The sequence below is a fragment of the Dipteris shenzhenensis genome, chromosome 17 (assembly GCF_047967505.1).
Source record: "Dipteris shenzhenensis isolate YYH24624 ecotype China chromosome 17, Dip_SZ_1.0, whole genome shotgun sequence".
In the NCBI taxonomy this organism is placed as follows: Eukaryota; Viridiplantae; Streptophyta; class Polypodiopsida; order Gleicheniales; family Dipteridaceae; genus Dipteris; species Dipteris shenzhenensis.
The window spans coordinates 41414531-41437374 of NC_141612.1; the positions used below are offsets into that span (position 1 = coordinate 41414531).

The 22844-nt window shown below is 42.4% G+C and overlaps 1 protein-coding gene and 1 long non-coding RNA gene across 6 annotated transcripts; one reads left to right on the forward strand and one right to left on the reverse strand.

Annotated features, from left to right (window-relative positions):
• Window positions 1-9337: 9337 nt before the first annotated feature.
• LOC147892125 (IRK-interacting protein-like) lies at window positions 9338-11018 on the forward strand. Its single transcript, XM_087388409.1, has one exon. The coding sequence runs from the start codon at window positions 9347-9349 to the stop codon at window positions 10406-10408; it is 1062 nt and encodes a 353-aa protein (XP_087244535.1). The 5' UTR covers window positions 9338-9346; the 3' UTR covers window positions 10409-11018.
• Window positions 11019-12631: 1613 nt separating this feature from the next.
• Window positions 12632-20573, reverse strand: LOC147892126 (uncharacterized). Of its 5 annotated transcripts, none has more exons than XR_015542529.1 (4): window positions 20441-20573; window positions 14045-14146; window positions 13813-13849; window positions 12632-13720 (listed from the first exon to the last, which is right to left on the reverse strand). It is a non-coding gene; the product is annotated as an uncharacterized LOC147892126 (long non-coding RNA). The 5 variants fall into 5 exon arrangements; XR_015542527.1 differs by lacking the exon at window positions 20441-20573 and adding an exon at window positions 14251-14591; XR_015542525.1 differs by lacking the exons at window positions 14045-14146; window positions 20441-20573 and adding an exon at window positions 14437-14591.
• Between the last annotated feature and the right edge of the window lie 2271 nt (window positions 20574-22844).

A 22844-nucleotide genomic window follows, 5' to 3' on the forward strand; every position in this document is an offset into this window, starting at 1 on the left:
TTAAGTTTTATTTACCACCACGGATCACTGATTGGCCTGACTTCTTTGGTATATCACGAGACCTTTAACCTTGTATGGTCTTCCCTTATCCTATTTTCACACACTATTCTAGCTATGCTTATATATATATATATATATATACATGGTTATATATTGGTTCAATGTGCATACCTTTTTGGTTATATGTTTTTATATATATTTATTCATTCTTGGTTCAATTTGCCTTTTCAATCATTTTATGATTACCTTTTCTTTGTTTATTTCTCATTAAATGTGTATATATTCTTGGATATCATAAGTGATTTCTTTTTTCCCAAAAGCTCGTTATAAGCATATGGACATTCAATTTTTCACATTTGTAATTGTGTATATGTTACTTCCTAATTTTTACCGGTTCATTTTTTCATTATACCAACCCCCTTTGTTTCCTATTAGGTTTTCCCCACCAATTACCTTCGTGGATCTTTATTCATTGTAGTCATTTAGTTGTTGTATGTAGTCATTTATTTAATGCTCTCTATTTTTGCTTCTATTTATTTAAGTTATATCATTAATCAAAACAACTTTCTTTGGATTTAATACTATAAATTTCATTTTTAATTTTCTAGATTTTGTTACTTAACTATTTTAATGGCCTTGGGCATGCACACACACACAATATACTCTTGACAATAAAACTTTTATGCATACAACATAATGTAAATAAAATGAAAAGTTATATCTTCTAAGGGGATCCATATGGCAACATGTGTCTCAACAAAAGCTCTACTGGCCAAAAAAAGGAAATCTACTCTTAAACTATAGACTCTCACTTCTTACATTTTTTCAAAAGGATTTTAACCCCTTAAATTCTCCTAGTTATGTTTTTCTTGAATCTCTTTTTACATAATTAAATTTAGTTTTTTTTCTAAATTAATTTCTTTGAGTAAATTATATATGTTTTAATTGATTTTATTCAAATGCCATATCTTCTATGAGTTAAATTCTTTTTGTATGTCTAATACATGGGTGTGGACTACCCCCCATTTTGTTTTTAAAATTATTATTATTTTTTCTAATTCTCAAACAAGAGTGTAGAGTACCCCTTAAGATTGTTTCCTTTTTACCATTCATATACAAGGGTGCAAACTACCCCCCTAAGATGTTTCCTTTTTTTCTTTTTCTTGGATTAGGTGTGAACTACCCCCCCTATCAATAATTATTTTCCTCATTGTGGGTGCGGAATAGCCCCCCTATACAATAAGTTCTAGTAATCTACAATAATTTTCTTTCATTTACAAGGGTATGAAATACTCCCTTGTTTGTTGTTTAACTATTTTTTGCAAGGGTGCAGGGCCTTTTTTTTAATGGTTAATTTTTGACAACCTATTTTAATAATTTCAAGATCTTAATAGGTGTGTCTTGCTCCATCGTATAAGTGATAACAAGCTAGGGTTTATAGGAATTACCTGTCTTCCCTCACAAAACTATGATGTTCTAACACATTGTTTTGTTTGGATGGTGGCAGGTAAGTAGATCCTAACCTCCAAGCGTGGACTACTTGATGGATTTGACACTTTTGTACCAATTGTATACATATTTTATGTAAACCCATAAAATGAGAATTTCTTATCTACCCTTATTTGAGCATCATGTGCCTTGTTGTTAAAAGGTTTTATTTTTTAAACACACACACACACACACACACACACACACACACCCCACACATGCGCATGCACGCGGGCACGCGGGCACACACGCGCACACACACATTTTTTTGTTGTTGTGGAATTACACACACACACACACACACACTTGTCGACCAATGTAAGATGTTCAAGGTTAGTAATTACGGACCATGTGCACTAGGTCTCTAGTGATCTCAACATACATACACAAAGAGAAATTCACCAAAAGAGAGTACTCAAAGCTCCACTACAACCACAAACCCTCAATAGGGAAACCCATGGAAAAAATGTGGTAGAATGAGCAAGAGTGGCCTTTTATAAAAAATTGCCACTTGCATGACTTTATCACAAGGGAAGTCGAGTTATTGCCTAATAAAATTGACCAATGGCGTTGTGCCATCTGCCAAATTCAAACCCATTTGATCAAGGCTCAAATTACTGCATAAGATAATACATGGTATAGAGTTATGTCACATGGTAATCGAAAGCATCACATGGTAAAATGACCTATTATACCATACCATATTTACCATATTATACCATACAATACAAGTTCATATATCTTGTAGTAGAAAGCAAGTCACCTGGGACCAAACTTATCATAAAAAACGTGCAATGTGGTTTTCCAATACAAGTCCCTAGAGACAAATTGGTTTTCAAACAATACAAACTATCCTATGAAAATCCCATCCCATTTTGTTTGGTAGCGAACCAAATATGGTCAACCACCCAAACTATGAACCCCAATTTCCAGAGCAGATTTACAATTCCAGGTCACATGGTAATCATGAATCATATTCCAAGGTTGATGGGGAATACATTCTCATATTAACCACACATTCATGGACTCCCATGAAGCCCATATCTTATTTCTTGAAGAGAATTGCTTGGCTTCCCTACTTCCCTAAGGTGAAGAACAATGTTTAGGTAGCCTTTAGTTTGTAGTATCATGACTTTAAAAATCATTTTCACAAGATAAGAATTTCTAGTATTGGCATCAATTTTGATGTTGCATTGCCCTTGTATTGCTAGTCCTATAAATATTGTTATTTCATGTGCAAGGCCATATTTCCCTTGCATCATGTTTGTTTATCAAAGCTTGGCAAGTTTTCCATATATCTAACAGCTTCCATCTAACTACGTTATAAAATCTACATAGAACAATTGTTTTAATTTCCAATCTATCGCTTGACCCAAGAGGTTTGAATGCTATGTAACATATCTCGCTTTCTCTTCAAGACTTAATGATTGAATGCCCTCTTATTGCATTTAGTCTAGATTCAATAGTTGGTATAAGTGGACATCACCAAATGTGTATGAATGTTGAAGGTTGCATTGCACTCACATGTCTCCTTTCCATTGGATCTGGCAATTATGTAAAGATAAGAAGATTAATGTATTGCATTATAGGATGCCCCAAATCATAGACTTTTCTTTGCTTTGTTTCAAACAGTGACCTTTGGCTAATGGGACACATGGGAAAGCCCAATTACCAAGAAGGGTCAAAATCATGAAGAGCTGCAACGGAAGACATATTGACTCATGTTGCTTGTAATATGGTTGTACTGTTGAAAACTTCACTCAAATAGTGGTAAATGTTCTCGAGGGATCTAATTGTATGCAAAAGCCATGTGCATTGCGGCACTGTATTTGCAAATAACAAATTGCTTTACTTGCAAGCTTATAGCACTGGAAAACTCTAGTATCGGTCTCTAATGTTTTAAGATCTAGAAACAAAATGTCTTTGAATTTGAGATGTAGCTTGTAAGACAATGGCTTTAGAGGTGGCTCCACCATAGAAACCTAGAAGGGCATCATCACATAGAAACCAGTTTGTAGTGTAATGGTAGAAATTGAAATGGTTTTGACTAGTTTGTAGTCATTGAAAGGGTATTGTGTGAAAGATCTCTTTCAACCAAATGATACATCATTGTAGGATCTAAAATCGTCTTCAATAGGAGAATTGCAATAGGCATGTTGTGGGAGGTGGATAGACAATGAGGTAAGAGACACAAGGATGATTTGGAGCTTATTTGAGATGAAATTACATAGGCAATTATTTGAGATGAAATTGAAAGTATGGAGAATATAGAAGTTGGGACCCATGGATGACCAAAAGATGCAAGCTATAGAAAGGTGCAAGAGGTAGGATATGCTAAACGTAGAAATGATAGATGAGTTTTGTAGGGATAAGGTGAGGATATGAAGGTGATGAGAATTGAGATATGGAGAAGCAATAGAGAATAAAGATAAGTCAAGTTTAAGCATCTAGTTGTGGTTTTTAAGTTTGCATCATTTTTGTATACATATAGGTAAGAGATTTATTAAGATATGTTAAATTGAATATCATAAATGGCTCTTTTGTTTTGAAATTTTACGTTTTGAATTAATATTTTAAAAAATATACCTTTCTTTATTTACTTAATTTGAATCATCACTTTGAAATCCATTCTAGAAACTATGTAGAACTACAAATATAGTAGAAAATGGACTTTCTCAGGGAAAAGGAATTGTTTTTGTTAGTACAAAAAACTTTGTGAGAATGGAAAATAAAGCTAAAGATTCAAATGATAACAATGAGAAAACTAAAGGGAAACTATCCTAAAGCATAAATGAAATTGATCTCGGTGAATAAGTACAAGTTTTCACAAAAACTCGATCCCTACAATCCACTTAGCATGGTATTGATAATAGTTTGATTTTTTGGAATGGGGAGGTGTGTATATCAATGACAAGTTGAGATTGGTCATTGAATTGCATCAAAGTGGATTTACAATTAGTAACATGGTAATCAGGAGACATATTGCAAGTTAAGGGTAATTCTAGTATTAATTTTTCAAAGCCACACATTCATGTACTCCCGATTAAGTTGATCTCATATTTCTTGAAGACCATGTGTATGGTTTTCGTAGCTCCCCAAGGTAAAGAACAATTTTTAGATAGCCTCTAGTCGTAGTATGATCATTAAAGATCCTTTTCTTGCAGTGTTGAACTTATGTACATGGTATTTTGCCAGTCTCATAAATTTTTTAATTTCATGTGCAAGGTCACATTCCTCTTGCATGATGTTTGTTTATGAAATTTGGGCATGGTTTTTCATGAGTATCTAGTAGCTCCCATGTGATGTATCATAAGATCTACACATGAGAAGCCTTTTAATTTTCCATATGTCTCTTAACACACGATATTTGAATGCTATGTAAAATATCCATCTTGGTCTCCAAGGGCAATGAGCCTTTTCATGCCTTCTTCTTGCTTTTTTGCTACTACATTTCTAGTTGTTGTACCCCCTAAGGGATTTTATGGGACACTGTGTCTCATTTTTTTCAAGGTAGTATTGCACTCACACGTTTTCTTTCCATTGGATGCCACAATGTTAAGATAAGCATCTTTATTGGTTGGCACAAGATGCCCAAAATCATAGAACTTTATGTGTGTTCTTTCAAACAATGACCATTATAGCTGATGGGACACATGGGAGGGCCAAATCGTCTCAATAAGGGTTAGCAAAGGAAAGTCACATACTGAGACATGATTAGGACTAGCATACATATGAACCCACAGTTAGATTTGTGCACATTGCACAACTGGATATTAACCAAACAAAAACATGGAACAACAACTTGAATTCAAGATGATCTTGATATTAATAAGCCACACATCAATCACAAAGGGTTGACATTAGGATGATCATAGTGCAACATATGTATGGACCTTAAGCCCATAAATATGCATGTATGGACCACAAGCCCAAATATGTCTTTGCCAAACACCAAAAACTAACTATGTAGACACGTGATTGAATAGTCAAAACTACTTACCTAGGGTCAAAGCCTTGTCAAAGCAAGATGATGAAGGTTAAATATGGACCACACACTCATCACTCTCACTCTCTCTCTCTCTCTCTAACACTTGTCATTCAAGATAAGATTTCAAGGATGACAATCACGGGCCATGCACAAGGGAAATCAAGTTATTCCCTAGTAAAATTGGCCAATCACATTGTGCCATTTGGTAGTTTCAAACTATTTGATTGGCTCAGTGCATAGTAACCTAAGATACTACATGGTACAAAGTTATATCGCATGGTAATCAAAAGCATGACATGGTAATATGACCTACTATACTATTTCACATATCATGTAGTAGAAAACAAATCAATTGATAGCCCTAATCTAATTATTGTGGAGTGTGGTAATATGACATGCTATACCATTTCACAAATAATGCAGTAGAAAGTAAATCAATTGATAGCCACAATATCATGCAGTGGAAAGAAAATCAATGAAGCCACACACTCGGCCACGCAATGCACTTTAAGATAGATGAGGTCGGCTTCATGGGAGTACATGGATGTGTGGTTTTGAAAAAATTAACATGAGAATGTATTCCCCCTCAATCGTTGGAATATGATTCTCATATTCCTTATTACCATGTTACCGATTGCAAATCCACTTTGTTGTGACTGTAAAGAAAACTTTGGAAATAACCTTTAAAAAAATTTGCAATTTGAGTGGTTGCAAGTAGAGGGCGACCATATTTGGTTCACTTCCACACAAAATGGGATGGGACAAGTATAGTTTGTATTGTGAAAACTATTTTGTAGGACCGCAAACTAAAACCACACCCCACAATATTTATAATTAGATTGGGGCTATCGATTGATTTGCTTTCAATTGTGAAGAACAATGTTTAGATAGCCTCTAGTTTGTAGTACGATGACTTTAAAAAACATGTTAGATATTATAAAATCTACACAAAACAATTGCTTTAATTTCCAATCGATCTTTTGACAAGAGGTTTGAATGCTAAGTAACATATCTCAATGCTCTTCAAGGCTCAATGATTTCATGCCTTCTTGCATTCATTCTAGATTTATTAGTTGGTATAAGTGGATAGTGCCAATATGTCTCAATGTTGAAGGTCACATTGCACTCACACGTCTCCTTTCCATTAGATCTTCTAATGGTAAAGATAAGAAGGTTTATAGATTGGCATAGGATGCCCCAAATCATAGACTTTTCTTTGTTTTCTTTCAAACAAGGATCCATGGGACACATGGGAAGGTCCAATTACCAATAAGGGTTACAATCGCGAGGAGGTGCAAGGGAAAGACATATAGACTCATCTCGCTTGTAAAATGGTTGTACTCTTGAGGGACACATGGGAAGGGCGTATTACCAATAAGGTAAGAATAGTGACTAGGTTCAAGGTAAAGACATATGACTCATGTCACTTGTAATATGGTTGTAGTGTTGAAAATTTCAATTGTGAGGGAGACTATTTGCAATCACAAATTTTCCTTGCATAGTGAGACGGAAAGCATCGCAACCTCAAAATGATAGGAAATTTAAAAAGTCCCTCAGGGGTGTGAGTAATTTCCCTTTCCAAAAGAATGCAAGACTTGGGATTTTTTCCAGTTCACGGCCAAAATTGCCAGGTTGAAAGACTTGGAATCATAGCTGCAATACACGCCGAAAACGGCGACGGCATTGAAAACCTCTGGCATTTGAAACGATGTTTTAAGATCCGAGAAACAGGATTTGAGAGGCAGCTTTGCAAGACAACAGCTTTAGAGGCGGCTCCACCATAGAAACTTTCAAGGGCATCAACAAACTAGTTTGTAGTGTAATGGCAGAAATTGAAACGGTATTGACTAGTTTGTAGTTATGCAGCAGATTTGAAAGGGTATTGCGAGAAGGATCTCTTTCCACCAGAGTATCCATTATTGCAGGATCTAAAACCTGTATGTTCAGCAGGAGAATTGCAACAGAAGTGTGGTGGAAGCTGGACAGACAGAGAAGCAGCAGACAGACGGATGATCAGGAGCTAATTTGAGATGAAATTTTAGACAGGCGGCTATTTGAGATGAAATTGAAAGTATGGAGAATATAGAAGTCGGGACCCATGACTGGCCAAAAGATGCAAGGCGTAGAAAGTTGGAGGAGGCAGGAAATGCTGAAAGTGGAAACGACAGATGAGTTTTGCAGGATAAGCTGAGGATAGGGAGGCGATGAGAATCGAGATAAGCAGATAAAAAAGATGGTGGTAGCCTATAGGCAGAGGAGGCCAGCCAAGAAGAACATGGTGAGTTTGCCACTTTTATCTTGAAGCTTGTTGTCTGCTTGTGAAGGACTTCTGGTGAGAGAGACAACAGGATTCATCAGGTCCCAGGATTTCCTCTTGCTTATTGATTACAAATCGTCTTGCATTTTTGCCTTCCGTTTGCTGATGATACAGCGTCTCTGATGCTCACACGTTGCTCCCACAATCCATCCCGATTCTCTCTTCCTGTTATCTTTATAGTTTCTAGTCTGATCCTCGTCGAGACTTGAGACCTCCTTTTCCTTTCTTTTTATTTTATTGCCCCCGATTCTTCCGTTCTGCCAAGTCAGTCCGTCAAAGAGCCCCTTTCTCGTTGCCCTGTCACATTCTTTCCCGTCGTGTCTCTTCTCACGCTGCAAGTTCTGCCCACTGCTAAGCTCCTCTTCGTTCGCCCCCGATTTCAACGCAGGAACTCCCCCGAAAAATTGCGTGCTACCACTATTTTGCACCGAGTGGAGGACTATGCTCCAGGCTGTTTAAAGTTGTTTCTGCGGCAATACGTATCCTATTTCAATCTCTCTCGCTTGGATGAATGACTGCATACTAGTAGTGTAACGCTACAGGTTCTAGCCCCACGTTCATTCAGACATCGGTGTCTGCAAAGAATACGACAGGTAGCCACGATTAATGGTGTGCAATCTTTTCCCCGTGATTGCTGACAGTGAAGCGATGCGATGCACAAGGACGAGGTGTAGATTGGTTCGAGTCCGCAGGAAGAGGGCTACGGAAATTTTTAGCAGAGAACGGAATTGAGAGGGCGTGTACTTGATCTCTCCTCCAATTTAGCGCTCAATCAGGAATGATGCAGCGACGACCGAGGAGAAACAGCAAATCTAAGTTTGAGCAGCGCCTATCTTCGTCTTCGGTAACTGCAGGAATCCGCCGCGACCTGATACGTGATCTCGGAATCGGTCCAAGCTCATGTGCTGCACTGCGTGTGCTTCATCGGCGATAGAGTCCAGGCTCTCGTGCTGGCATTCCTCCTGCAGCTCAACCCCAATGTGTTGCCGGAAGCTCGCGCTGATCTCCGTGACGGAATGTCTGAACGCCAACGGCAACAGGTGAGCGTGGTTCAGTGGCGAGGAGGCTCGGAAGGGGGGCATCCAAGGCTGAATCACCATGCGGGTGCGGGCAGAGAAATCGTGCCCACGGATGCACGCAGTTGGGGCTGGCCGGGCTGGGGCTGGGCGGGATGCTTGCATGTGCAGGCGATCAAAGCTCCGAAGGGGAGGAGGAAATCGGGGGTTACGCATGGAAGAGGAGGAGGAGGAGGAGGAGGAGCGGCAGAAGCGATGACAGCGGCGGGAGGGGAAGCAAGGGAGGGGTCAGAAGGAAGCGAGGAAGGAGGCGGAGGAGGAGGAGGAGGAGGAGGAGGAGGAGGAGGAGGGGGGGAAGAATTCGAGGTGCACGAGGTGATTTACGACAGGGAGAAGCTATGGCGGAGGGGAGGGCTGGGGGCGATAACGGGGATATTTACGTGTGGGGTGAAGCCGATGAAGGAGGTGGTGGTGGAGGGGAGGCTTGGGAGCTTGAATTTGCAAGAAGGGGGGGGGGGGAGGAGGAGGAGGAGGCTGATGGCGGCGGAGGTGGTGGAGAGGAGGAGGGTACAAGCGGAGGTGCTGGCGGAGGTGGAAGATACAAGGGATATGTGGGAGTGGCAGATGGAGCAGCAGCACGCCATAGCCAGGCAAGAGCATGAGTTGATGGAGCGGGACACGGCGGCGCTACTGCAGAACGGGAACGGAAATAGTAGAGAAGTTGGCGGCGGCGGCGGCGGCGGGGTGGTGGACTGGGGCGATATTTGGCAGCAGGGGCGGCGGAAAGAGGCGGAGGAGGGGCGGCGCTCGGTGGCCAGTTCGTCGCCGCTCGGGACTCCCGAGCTGGCGGCTGCGGCCGCCGTCACGGGACTCTTCGAGGCGGCCCTTCTACGCTGCCGCTGGGAGATCACCGACTTCTGCCGCGTTTTCATGCAGCAGCTCGTCAAATCCGGCTATTCCCTTATCCATACGTTAACCCAATTAGAGCCGTCCGCCACCTTCCTCCGCCGCGTTCACGCCAGCTTCGCCCTCGAGGCCCGTATCTCCGCCGCCCTCTTCCGCTGCTTCGAGAACGACTCCTTCGACGACTCCGGCCTCACGCTCATCTTCGATCCGACGGCCCGTGCCCTCTCTCGCCTCCAAGAATACGTGCGTATCAAGGGCCAGGATCCCGCCGAGCTCCTTCGCATGCATTCCCCCTCCTACGAGCCCGCTTTCCATTCCTTTTGCGCCGCCAAGAGCGAGGCCGTTCTCGCTCTCTTCCCCGGCGTCGCTGGCGGCTCCGCCCCCCCCCCCTTCCGCTCCGCAGCCCAGCGGGATCGCTTCATGGACTCTTTCCTACGATCGGCCAAATGGGCTTGGCTCCTCCATCGCCTCTCCACCGCCTCCATCCCCCCCACTTCCGTCCTCCGCGTCGCCCGTGGCCACCCCGTCGATCCCCTCTACGTCGAGGCCGTCGCCGTCCCCCCCATCGGTAGCTGCCCCCGTTGCCCCGTCACCTCCCTCCCCAAGGTCGAGTTCATGATCATGCCCGGCTTCGTCGCCCAACGCAAGGTCTTCCGCTGCAAGGTCTACCAGCACTACATGTGTAAGCAGTAGCAATAGTAGCTGCTTCTGATGCTGCTGCTGCTGCTGCTGCTCCTCCGCATGTCTGGTTTTTTTGCTTGCTGCGGTCGGCCGCCTGCTTCCACCTGTCTTCCAACTCTCTTGGGTCACTTCAAATTCGGGAGATATCTCTTTTAAGTAGCGAAGAGTTCCCTTCTCGCTTGCCCTGCCGGGCATTTCTGCACTCGGATTTACTGGAAAGGTATGATTCGGATTTAGGAGCAAAGACGTTTGAGTTTGGAGAAGAATTTCCTGCTCGCTAGATGTACTTCGACAACACCGTGCCCTGTAAAAACTTGTTGTCTAGAGCTTTTTCGACGGTCTTTTCCGTTGTTTCCCTGGATGCTTTCGAGACAATCTAAGAATTAGAGCTCTGAGTGTCCTGGTACCTGGAATCTGCTGTATTGTAATATTGGGTTTTCATTATTCACTATGGAAGAATGTGTTGGCATTGCTTATGAAGCAGTGGATACGATTTTCGACTGCATACGAACGCCCATCTGCATTCCTTTTCTGCACTGTGGCTTGTTCTCGTTTTCTGTCAGATAAGGCTCTGGTATTTTCCTCTGTACTGTGGTTTCCACCTGCCACAATGCTGGTTCTGTACTGCTTGGTATTTATCAGGACTTACGATAGTCTGCTTTATGTCTGTTAAGATGCAAGACTATTCATAATGAATATCGAGCAACAATCTAAACGTTTATACGTCATGAGTAACTAACTAACAGAATGGAATGAAGTTTTTGAGGAGTTGTGATAATGTTGAAGATTTGAGGTCCAATCTGAATGGAAGCTTAAGTTTAGGAGCTCTATGCCTCGTGGAATCAAGTAGACATGTTACAGTAAGAGCTCCTCTCGTATGTGTCACCACTTCTTTGTTGCTTTGCTTGATATGGTTTTGGACTTTTTCCCTATAGTTGAACGGCTCGAGCGACTCGAATCCTGTCACCAAAACGTTCGACTGTCGATAGAGACAATTTCTGAGAGCTTTCGATTCATCATCATGTCGTTGGTGGACACCGCAAAGCAACAATGTTGAAATATCCTGTGGACTCATTGATCAAGTGGTTGGGCCAAATATTGCTAAATAGTATGCACGCTGACCTTTCGACTCAGTTACCTATACCTATTTCACCTGCGGGGTCCTCGCCCCTTTTTCCATGCCCTTGTCTCTCCTGCTCTCACTCCTTTTGACCAGGCTCGTCTCCCATGGTGGCAAATCCCCTTCTTCATATTATATACTAGCCCTAAAACAGAGCCCACTAGCGTTACGGGGATGTTAGGTTTTCGTGACCAACCATGTAGGTGAGCTTAGATGGTCGGTTGTCGACCTGGGAGATATATACTTTAACTTGCAACATACCTTTAAAGTGGCAGGCTCGGGACGTTTGTTAAATTCATGACCATTGCTAGGTTCCGCATCTTTGCTCCTGAGGCTGCACATAGGGCTGCTATTGTTGTCAATGTATATGGCAATGCACATGCCCCATGGAGAGTATGCATGTGACATTCTCTTTTTTATGCTCAACTATAGCTGTCGATGTTTGACGGACTTTTTAAGTGTTAAAGAAGGGATGGTAGTCGGCAAAAATACCTTCTCTATCCATATTATAGTTGATGGGAGGTCAAATGCTTAGTCGGTCGCATAAATCCTTCTTGCTCCGTGAAGGGATTGCTTCGGGTCCGCAACACTAGCCTCGAGGAATATAGTAGGTTGTTATTAAAGCATTTTTATGATCATAGAGTGTTGAGATTCGAAGCATTTCATCGTCTCTGTTCTTTAATTACCCCTCTCAAAATTTCATCGTTGGAATTGGTTTCAACGGAGAGAATTGCCATGTAACCTGGCGGAAGTTACAATTTCTGAAAGGGGAGGCCCTGAGGAGCAAGAATGTGTCAGCAGATTTTAGAAATATAAGCCTCTTCATAACATATAACAAGATCAGTCTCGGACATTCTTCAAAGATTTTCAGACTTTTTTGAATTTGGTATCAGCTGGATAGCCTAAGCCTTGGGAATCCATGCGTGAGCTCAGGTTTTTATTTGTGTGCGTCTGTCAGTTTTTGTGGTACCTTTGAATTTTGAGCACCAATCTTGAAAATTTTAGATAAACCGGACGAGTGAGGAAGTCATGGTTATGTAATAGCTGGTGTAATCACTTGAGATTGCATGGTTCTCTGTTTCAAAATCCTATGGAATTATTTCCCGAGACTGGAGTTCAATCCGACAATGACTTTTAGGCTAGGTGTCTGTTTGGACGGAGACCCTCTTGATTCAGGTTTTAGCGAATTGATTCAAGGTGGTGAGCGGTAAGGTAAAAGATTTTGGCACTCCTTGGAGTTTAGGTCAAGGTATAAGGTGATACTTGATTTCAGGGATGAAATGTTGTTGCCAGGGTTGTCGATGTAAAGAGCAATCTCCATGGTGGTGAAGGCTAGAAGTAGAGACAGTACAGCTCTAGTCTCAATTGCGGAGGTGGAAGAACAGGCATTGTGTCTTCTGTAAATATGCTTTACCTCTAAAATCATGTCGATCATGTGTAGCATCAGTGTCCTGCAATTTAATGGTGAACGAATAGCACACTTGCACTCTAGAAACCATCCTATTTTGCTACTTTCTTTGAATGCCCCCACCGCACCCAACCTATTAAACGCTTGATCGTCTGACCTCATATCCACAATCCCACACGTCTTTGTCGCAAACCTCAAATGGCAAAGACCTAGTTGTTCAAAGTCTATCCGTGCTAACAAAAGTTGCGTCTGCTGAATCTGTGTTCATTCTGTCTCCGCCAAGAATCAGAACAGCCTCTTCCATGGGCGGAATACAGGCTCCATTAACCTCAAAAATTGATCCAAAAGTCCTGGGCAAGTACCGAATAGTAAGGGATTCAGGATCATCCTCCACTTAACAACAACTAAGCCTCACGTAAGACACTCGCATGTCCGGCCACGAGGTGGGTGCGATCGAGAAACCTAGACCGCGATGATTAGTGTCCATCCCTTTAAGTATGAGGATGAGATTAGCTATGGAAGAAAGGATCTTCATCATCATGGGTATCGTATGCACCACGATTCCAGATTGCTGATGGGCAGAGAAGAAACTCTATAGATACAGCAACAAAAAGAATCTTAGTGACCTTGCAGAGAATTACCATCTGCAGATAGCAAGAAAATAGAACCTCTTCAAAGGTCCCTCATGCGTATCATGCGCAACAGCAGTATCATGCGTAGCATTAGTTTCTAGAGTCATCCAACGTAACAATCCAATCTCGAATTGACTCGTCCATTGCTCTCCGTCTTGAGTGACCTACAAGACAAATAGGAGTGTTCAATGCAGGCACAGTTAAACTTCGACAAGAATTCATCAGTTTTTGTTGCAAAAAACGATATGTTTATCACCTGAACATCAAATTCAATGAAGTCTCCCCGAAGTAATCTGCCAAGTTGAAAGAAACAATTATATGCCTTTTATCGATTGCCATAGTCAAGTTCTCCAATCTGTAGCATTTTATTAGTTCCACAACCTATTACAGGCAGCCTTGATTTACACTGAACGGTGGTAGAACTTGTCATTTTTGCGTGACATGGGAAAAATCATTCGTGCAAGGCAAAGAAGTGAAGGGGCACTTACATAATCGACAGATTCCATTTCAATGTTTGTAAGCTCGAAGGGAAGTGACAAGGGTCATAGGGTCAGATCCATGGCTCTAAGGAAGCAATAGAACTATAGGCTCTGTTCGATCACAAGCAAAAAAATTTGAGCATTCAGAAAGCAACGTGGGTGTACCCATGAGCACAAGAAAAGTGCAACACAAAAGAAAGGAAGCGAGTCCCCACACTTGTCTGCGGAGCAGGGAAGAAGATGCATCACTTTTGTATGGCAAAAATTGAGCAAATTGAACGAAGGGACATGTGCAAATCATCCGGAGATAAGGGGCGAAAGAAAGGTGAAGCAATCCATGCTGGCTTCCATAGCTAACAGCACTCCAAGTGCTGCACATGAGAGACTGTCTCCTCCCTCACCTTGTCGTATGTTTGCCGACAGCCATAGAACGAATGAATCCCTTGCTTCCAAACCAAATTTATCTCTGTCGAATTGCCTCACAAGAAGTTCTCGTGATGAACATGAGGGAAGAGACGTAGACATGCAGAGAGAGATACCTATGTCAAGTGCGTGTAGGATCTCTACAGACAGAACTGCAAGCGGGTCAACGTCTAATTGTTTTTAATCTAAGGGCTTCAATTCATCAATTTAGATCTAACGGCTCACGTTCATTCCATGGTCCTAACTGAATAGCCTCGTTACTATCGTATAGCTGTGAAAATCTATCTATATGTATGTTGTAAAAGCTAGAGAGGAGGCAGAGATTAAGGTAGATGATATTTGAAGCTATGACATTGCTTTTGAAGTTGTTTCTTCTTTGGTATAGGAGAAACAAAGAGAAAGAGAGAGGGATTGTATTTTGAAGTGCCGCGTGTTCTTTTGTTTGAGGGTGATAAGAGGAGGAGAGAGAGAGAGAGAGAGAGAGAGAGAGTATTTCGAACTACTATGTTTTTGAATTTCTTGAGGGGGATGAGAGAGAGAGAGAGAGAGAGAGAGAGAGAGAGAGAGAGCTACTATGTGTATTTTTTTGTTTGTGTGAGGGGAAAGAGAGCGGGCCGGGGGATGTTTTTGGGGAGCATCTTTTAGCGAGCTTGCCCAAAAATGGCGAGCATACTCTCTTCTCTCTTCTCTCTTTGAATGTATGTTTCTCTCTCTCTAATCGCACATGTACTCTCTCTTCTTCTCTACTCCCATCTATCCAGTCATCCCCCTTCTCTCCCTCCCCCCCCCTGTCTCTCTCTCTCTCTCTCTCTCTCTCTCAGTCCCTCTATCCCTCCCTCCTCCCCTCGCTTCCTCCCTCCCTCCCTGCCCCCCCCCACCTCTCTCTCTCTCTCTCTCTCTCTCTCCTTCCCTCCATGACTCTCTCCCTCCAAACACCTCTCTCTCTCTCTCTCTCCCCTCTCTTTTAATGTCTACTTCCCTCACTCTCATCTCACATGTACTCTCTCTTGTTCTTAACTCCCCTCTATTTCCTCATCCCCTTTCACTCCACACCCTCTCCTCTCCCTCTCTCTCCCTCCCTCTCTACCTCTCCCTCTCCCCTTCCATATCCTCTCTCTTAAAATCCTCTCCCTCCCTCCATGACTCTATCCCTCCACCTCTCTCTCTCTCTCTCTCTCTCTGTCTCTTTCTCTCTCTTATCTCTTTGAATGTTTGTTTCCCTTGCTCTCATCTTACATGTACTCTGGCGTCTTCTCAACTTCTCTCTATCTCCTCATCCCCTTTCACACCCTCTCTCTCTCTCTCTCTCTCTCTCTCTCTCTCACACACACTCTCTCTCTCTCTCCCCCCGATCTCCCCTCCTACTCCCTCCCCCCCCCCTCCGTCCCTCTGTCCCTTTGTCCCTCCCTCCCTCTCTCTCTCTCTCTCTCTCTCTCTCTCTCTTCTACATAATTGCAAGAGAACCTGGTGTAAGAAATCACATGAATGTTTTCTTATGAAGTAGGTCAAGGTCTAACTATGGATATATTTGATTGGTTCTTAAATTGCTTATCAATTAACCTTGCGTACTTGGATTGGCTTTTGAAATTTTGGCTTTATCTCCTTTAATTCTATTGACCTTCCATCTCCTCCTTCCTCCCAAAGGCGAAATTCTATCTCCTCCATTCTATTGACCTTTTATCTCCTCCTTCCTCCCAAAGTTGCCTCTTGTCTTTCCACCTCCTCCCCACTCAAAGCCTACCTCTTGTCTTTCACCTTGTCCCCTCTCCCAACCTTCATCCAAGAGCTCCTTCTTTGTGACACATGGCAGGCTCTTCTCTTCCAAGCTGCCGCGTGTCCTTGCTTTTTTTCCTTTGTCCATGGTTAATAGGTTAAAGATGTGTCCAATTTGATGCCACATGGCACTTCGGTGGCCGAAATGACGTGGCCTTTTTTTTGGGGGGGGGGGGCACTCTGCACCTATATAGAGCCAAAACTTCGAAGGGTCATAACTTTTGATGCATAACTCGGATTGAGGTGGTCCAAAAAGAAAAATTACTTTAAATTTTGAGGTCTTTCTTGTTGCATGCTCAGATTTGAGATTTGGCAATAAGTAATATGTCCTTTCCAAACTATTGTTGTCTACACACGTGGTCCATAAATAACATCGGGTCCGAATCCCCCTTCCTCCTAGCCACATTGCCTCTATCACTGTCCAAAAGGCTAGCGAGATTATGAGAGGCTTCACAAGTACTTTTAACTATACCCAAGCACCCCATGCTAATGGGATTAGTCTTTCCTTCATCCACGTGTCATACAGTGTGTGCTTGAGGCATTATTCCTTAAAATAGCTGCCTTATCTTATTAGCCGCACATATATTTCCTTATGCCTTGCGAAGGGGTTTCTGCCGGACAACCCATATTTCAACCCCTCCCCCCCCCCCTTATGGAACATTGAACCATCATCTTGGCCTTGATATACGGGATCTTGGCACCACAAAGGCGACTCCCCACAAAGGTCTTGACCCATCACATGGATACAAGAGCTCTCTCAAGTCCTCATTTAGATCGAATCCTTGCATCATCGCCCCCTGCTGCCTCTGCTATTTCCTAGTAAGGCATTGTCTCGCTTGCGATTGCTCCACTAATAAGTTTCAATTTCTAGTCTATTCCACAATCATTCATGTCTGAAGTTTTCTTCATTATAAGTCATCTCAAGTTTTAACTTCACATGAAAAAAATATTTTTGAGTGGTTTATTTTCAAGATATGGACAAGATTCATGCCAATCCTTAAACGAAGGTGAGACTTAATATAATCATGTGTTTGGAACAGAGGGCAAAGACATGGGGAGAGACTAAGAGAATACCATACTGCAATAACACCAACAAGGAAGACTAAATAATTTATTTCTATGGGATGTGATGTAAAGAGAGAGAGAGAGAGAGAGAGAGAGAGAGAGAGAGAGAGAGAGAGAGAGAGAGAGAGATAGAGAGAGAGAGAGAGAGAGAATCAGAGCGCAATAACAATAACAAGAAATACTAATAATTTATTTCAATGGAAAGGTGACAAAGAGAGAGAGAGAGAGAGGGGGGGGGGGGCAATAATAATGACAAGGGAAAAAAAAATCAATGGGAATGTGACAAAGGGGTAGTCAGAGAGAGAGAGAGAGAGAGAGAGATCTTGCTGAAGTATTTTGAAATATTTTATAGTTTGTTTGTGTCAGGGGTTAGGTTAAAGGAGAGAGGGATGTTGGGGAGGTGATCCTTGTAGGAGTGGTGGCATGTCTAAGGTTTAGTGATAGGCTTGTGATTGATTGATGGGAGAAGTAGACACTTGGTCATTGGACCATGCATGAAGAGAAGCATGATTGGAGGAAAGAGGACATTGTGACACTTGGTACAAAGAAGAGAAGCAACTAGATGTTGCATCTCTAGCGTTGCATGGTGCTGAACTCATGCGACAACATAGAGTCATCTCTTGGAATAATGAAGGTCTCTTTATCAAGGCTATGAGCCTATGTAGGGTCACAGCTTCGTGTTGCAAGTATGTCTTCTAGGGTCCTTGGATGTGCCTTCTAGTTGTTGGTTGTAAGCCAACAAACTCAGTAGAGTTGAGGTGCATATAATCTTCATAATAAAGAGATCTCTTGTGTGTCATCTTCGATTCTCTTTTATTCGTATTTTTGTGTTTGTAATTAAAGCAATTCTTATAGTGTATGTGAAGAGTGGATCTCACTCTGAAATCCAACAAGGGAAAGAGGGGCAAATAAATAGAGGGATAGAGGAAGAAAACTATAGAGAAAAACAAAGAGAGAGAGAAACAAAAAGAGAGAGTTTGGAGAAGAAAGGGAGAGAGAGAGAGAGAGAGAGAGAGAGAGAGAGAGAGAGAGAGAGAGAGAGAGAGAGAGATTGTGAATTCTAAGGGAGACATGATTATGGGTGAGAGGAGAGAGAATGAGAGCTATTGTTAATCACGTGATATTGGAACAAGGACTATGGAGATGGAAAATCAAGGTACTTTACAATCTATTTTATTGAAACACTTCAAGGATGAGCATGAGGAATGGACTCTTCAGCTCTACAAGAAATATCCTTGGATGACAATGCAACCCACTAATCGTGGGTGTTATAAAGTGGCTCGAAAGGATGCAGCGGACATCTCCAAACATTGGAAAGGTAGAATCATGGATTTCAAACTGTCTCCCGGCAACAAGCTCGCAAGAGGACAGTCATTCATAGATATATTTAACATGTCTTTACCCATGGAGACATATATATGCATCCAAATGTAGGCCTTCCATATCTAGGCCCAATCATAAGTACTTCATAGTGTATTAGGGTCATGTTTAAAAGTATTTACATTAGTCAGAGACATTGACAATCCTTGAATTTTTTTGATAGACTTATATCCATCTAATTACAAGGAGTGGTAACTTGCAACATGCATAACTGGGGTGTTCCATGTCCTTCATGACGAGATCGGTAGTCTTTAGTATAAAGGTTGTACACCAGCAAAGTCGAAGAAGTTTGGGACCTTGTTTTATGACTAGATGTTCATTGTGCCAGATGAAGAAGGTCAATATGGAAGATTAGAATCTCTTCCCTTGCCTTCTTTTAATAGTCTAGATTGGCCACTTCCAAGCACAAAGATCAGCGAATCATATAGAAGTAGAATGTTACAATGATGCAAGAAATGCTATGGGGTGTATGCATGATTAGGTGGACTTGATAGCTGTGTCCGGACATCATTAGCAAAGTGGTAGCCTACTATGTAATTGGAATAGGGAAAGGCATGCAATTGGAAAAAGGAATCTACTATGTATAGCTTTGACAACATGGAAAGCTTCCAGCAAGGTCTGAATTCTCCCACCCCATGGTTTGAATTTCACTCAGTTGGGGATTCTCTCTCTACATTTGCATCTGTAGCTCAAATCTCTCTCTCTCACACATGAGCTCTCCCTTAGACGTGATCTGTCTCTCAGATTTATCTGTTCTCTCTGCACATCCACCTGACAGTGTTCCCTCTCCACACAATATTCCCTCTCCAAGACCTCTCCAATGTGAATCGATGTGCATGATAGCATCATTAGTAGCATTCTCTCGAGACAGCATCAAAGTAGAGGTTTGCACCTTTCTATTCAGCTCGCACTCATTTCTAAATCTACAATTTTGGCTAGTTCATTTTGTAAAGCTTACGGTTATTTCCTTGTGTAATGATCCAATCTCGAATTGACTCGTCCATTGCTCCGTGTCTTGAGTGACCAACAAGCCAAATAGGAGTGTTCAATGTAGGCACAATTAAACTTCGACAAGAATTCATTAGTTTTTGTTGCAGAAAAGGGATGTTTATCACTTGAACATCAAATTCAATGAAGTCTGCCCCGAATTAATCTGCCAAGTTAAAAGAAACAATTATATGTCTTTAATCGATTGCCCATACTCAAGTGCTCCAATCTGTACCATTTTATTTGTTCCACAACCTATTACAGGTAGCTTTGATTTACACTGAACGGTGGTAGAACGTGTCATTTTTGCATGACATGGGAAAAGTCATTCGTGCAAGGCAAAGAAATGAAGGGGCACTTACATGATCAAAAGAGTCCATTTTAATGTTTGTAAGCTCGAAGGGAAGTGACAAGGGTCATAGGGTCAGATCCATAGCTCTAAGGAAGCAACAGAACTATAGGATGTTTTTTATCACAAGCAAACAAATTTGAGCATTCAGACTGCAATGTGGTTGTACCCATGAGCACAGGAAAAGTGCAACACAAAAAGAAAGGAAGCGAGTCTCAATGCAAAAGGAAGATACACACTTGTGTGCAGAGCAGGGAAGAAGATGCATCACTTTGCTATGGCAAAAATTGAGAAAATTGAACGAAGGAACATGTGCAAATCATGTTGAGATAAGGGGCGAAAGAAAGGTGAAGCAATCCATGCTGGCCTCCATAGCCAGCAGCTCTCCTTTCCAAGTGCTACACATGAGAGACCATCTACTCCCTCACCTTGTCGTATGTTTGCCGATAGCCATAGCCAAATATCCGGATGAGAATGAATGAATCCCTTGCTTCCAAACCAAATTTATCTCTATCAAATTGCCTCACAAAAAGTCCTTGTGATGAACATGAGCGAAGAGACGTAGACATGTAGAGAGAGATACCTACATCAAGTGCATGTAGGATCTCTAGGGTAGGGAGAGAAATTGCTGCACGAAGATTAGACAGAACTGCGGGAGGGTCAAGGTCGGTTCAAGACTTTGACTTAATTGTTTTTAATCTAAGGGCTTCAATTCATCAATTTAGATCTAATGGCTCACGCTCATTCCATGGTCCTAACTGAATAGCCTTGTTAATATAGTATAGATGTGACAATCTATCTATATGTATGTTTAAAAGCTAGAGAGGAGGGAGACATAAAGGTAGATGATATTTGAAGCTATAACATTGTTTTTGAAGTTGTTTCTTCTCTGGTATAGGAGAAACAAAGAGAAAGAGAGAGGGATTATCTTTGGAACTGTTGTGTGTTCTTTTGTTTGAGGGTGATAAGATGAGTAGAGAGAGGGGAGAGAGAGAGAGAGAGAGAGAGAGAGAGAGAGAGAGAGAGAGAGAGAGAGAGAGATTGTATTTCGAACTCCTAATGTTTTTGAATTTCTTGAGGGGGATGTGGGGGATGAGGAGGATGAGAGAGAGAGAGAGAGAGAGAGAGAGAGAGAGAGAGAGAGAGAGAGAGAGAGAGAGGGGGAGAGCTACTATGTGTATTTTATTTGTTTGTGTGATGGGAAAGAGAGCGGGGGATGTTTTTTGGCTAGCATCTTTTGGTGAGCTTGCCCAAAAAAGGCGAACATACTCTCTCTCTTCTCTCTTCTCTCTTTGAATGTATGTTTGCCTCTCTCTAATCACGCATTTACTCTCTCTTCTTCTCTACTCCCGTCTATCCAGTCATCCCCCCTCCCCCCCCCCTCTCTCTCTCTCTCCCTCCCTCTATCCCTCCCTCCCTTGCTCCCTCCCTGCACCCCCCTCCCCACTCTCTCTCTCTCTCTCTCTCTCTCTCTCTCTCTCTCTCTCTCTCTCTCTCTGTGTCCCTCCCTCCCTCCTTCCCTCCATGACTCTTTCTGTTCACACACCTCTCTCTCTCTCCCCTCTCTTTTAATGTCTACTTCCCTCACATGTACTCTCTCTGGTTGTCAACTCTCCTCTATTTTCTCATCCCCTTTCACTCCACACCCTCTCCTCTCCCTTTCTCTCCCTCTCTCTCTCCCTCTCCCTCTCCCCTTCCATACCCTCTTTCTTCACACCTCTCCCTCCCTCCATGGTTCTATCCCTCACACATCTCTCTCTCTCTCTCTCTCTCTCTCTCTCTCTCTGTGTCTCTGTTTGGATGTTTGTTTCCCTTGCTCTCATCTCACATGTACTATCACTTCTTCTCAATTCCCCTCTATCTCCTCATCCTCTCTCACACCCTCTCTCTCTCTCTCTCTCTCTCTCTCTCTCTCTCTCTCTCTCTCTCTCTCTCTCTCTCTCTCCCCCTCTTCTACATAATTGCAAGAGAAGGGTGCAAGAAATCACATGAATATTTTTCTTATGAAGTAGGTCAAGGTGTATCTATGGATATATATAAAAGATTAAACTAAAGCATATGGAGAAACCTAACCATTTTGCATAAGATATTGGAAGAGTTTATAAGTATTATGTTGATGAATTATGCAAGTAGCAATTGTTGGAGGTGGTGGACTTCCCCCCTTGATTGAGCTAAGAGGAGCATGGTTTATTGGCCTATATCGTGCTGTAGGACTCGTGGCATTGGTGGGATTTAATCCCATAAGCATTAATGTGGCCCTAATGGCCTTGGATATATTGTCTTTACTACCCCTCTCTCTTTCATTCCTCCTGGGACCTTTTCGGGGAGAGATAGAGGTGTGTGTGGCTAGGAGGCAAGGGATTGGGAACCCTCGCAGTCGGCGATGTCCCTGGGATGTGTGGTAGCCATGCATGCTACCAACATGGTATCAAATTAGGTGTTTCCTATTGCGATAGGGCTCTGGTGGATCTTTGTGTGGCCATCGCATGAGCGACACATGACAATTGCTCAACTACGGCACGGACTTTTGCATTCCGTGTGGCGACTTTGAAGTGCGACTCAATTTGTGCATGCCAGCAATAGTATCAGCTCTTGATAACTCCCTGACATGTGTGTTCCCTCGTGTGGTCTTTGGCCAATGTGCTACCCATTGATTGGCTCGGCCTTGTGTGGCTTGGTCTTTGTTAGGTTTGATCAGTTTGTCACATTTGTTTGTTTGTAGCAATTTAAGGAGTGTCTTGTTCGCTTCCCCGAAGAAGTGGTAATATCTGTCATCGATTTTGCAGAAAACTACACTTTCAAAGAACAAAACGAGATCCAATCCATGCATTG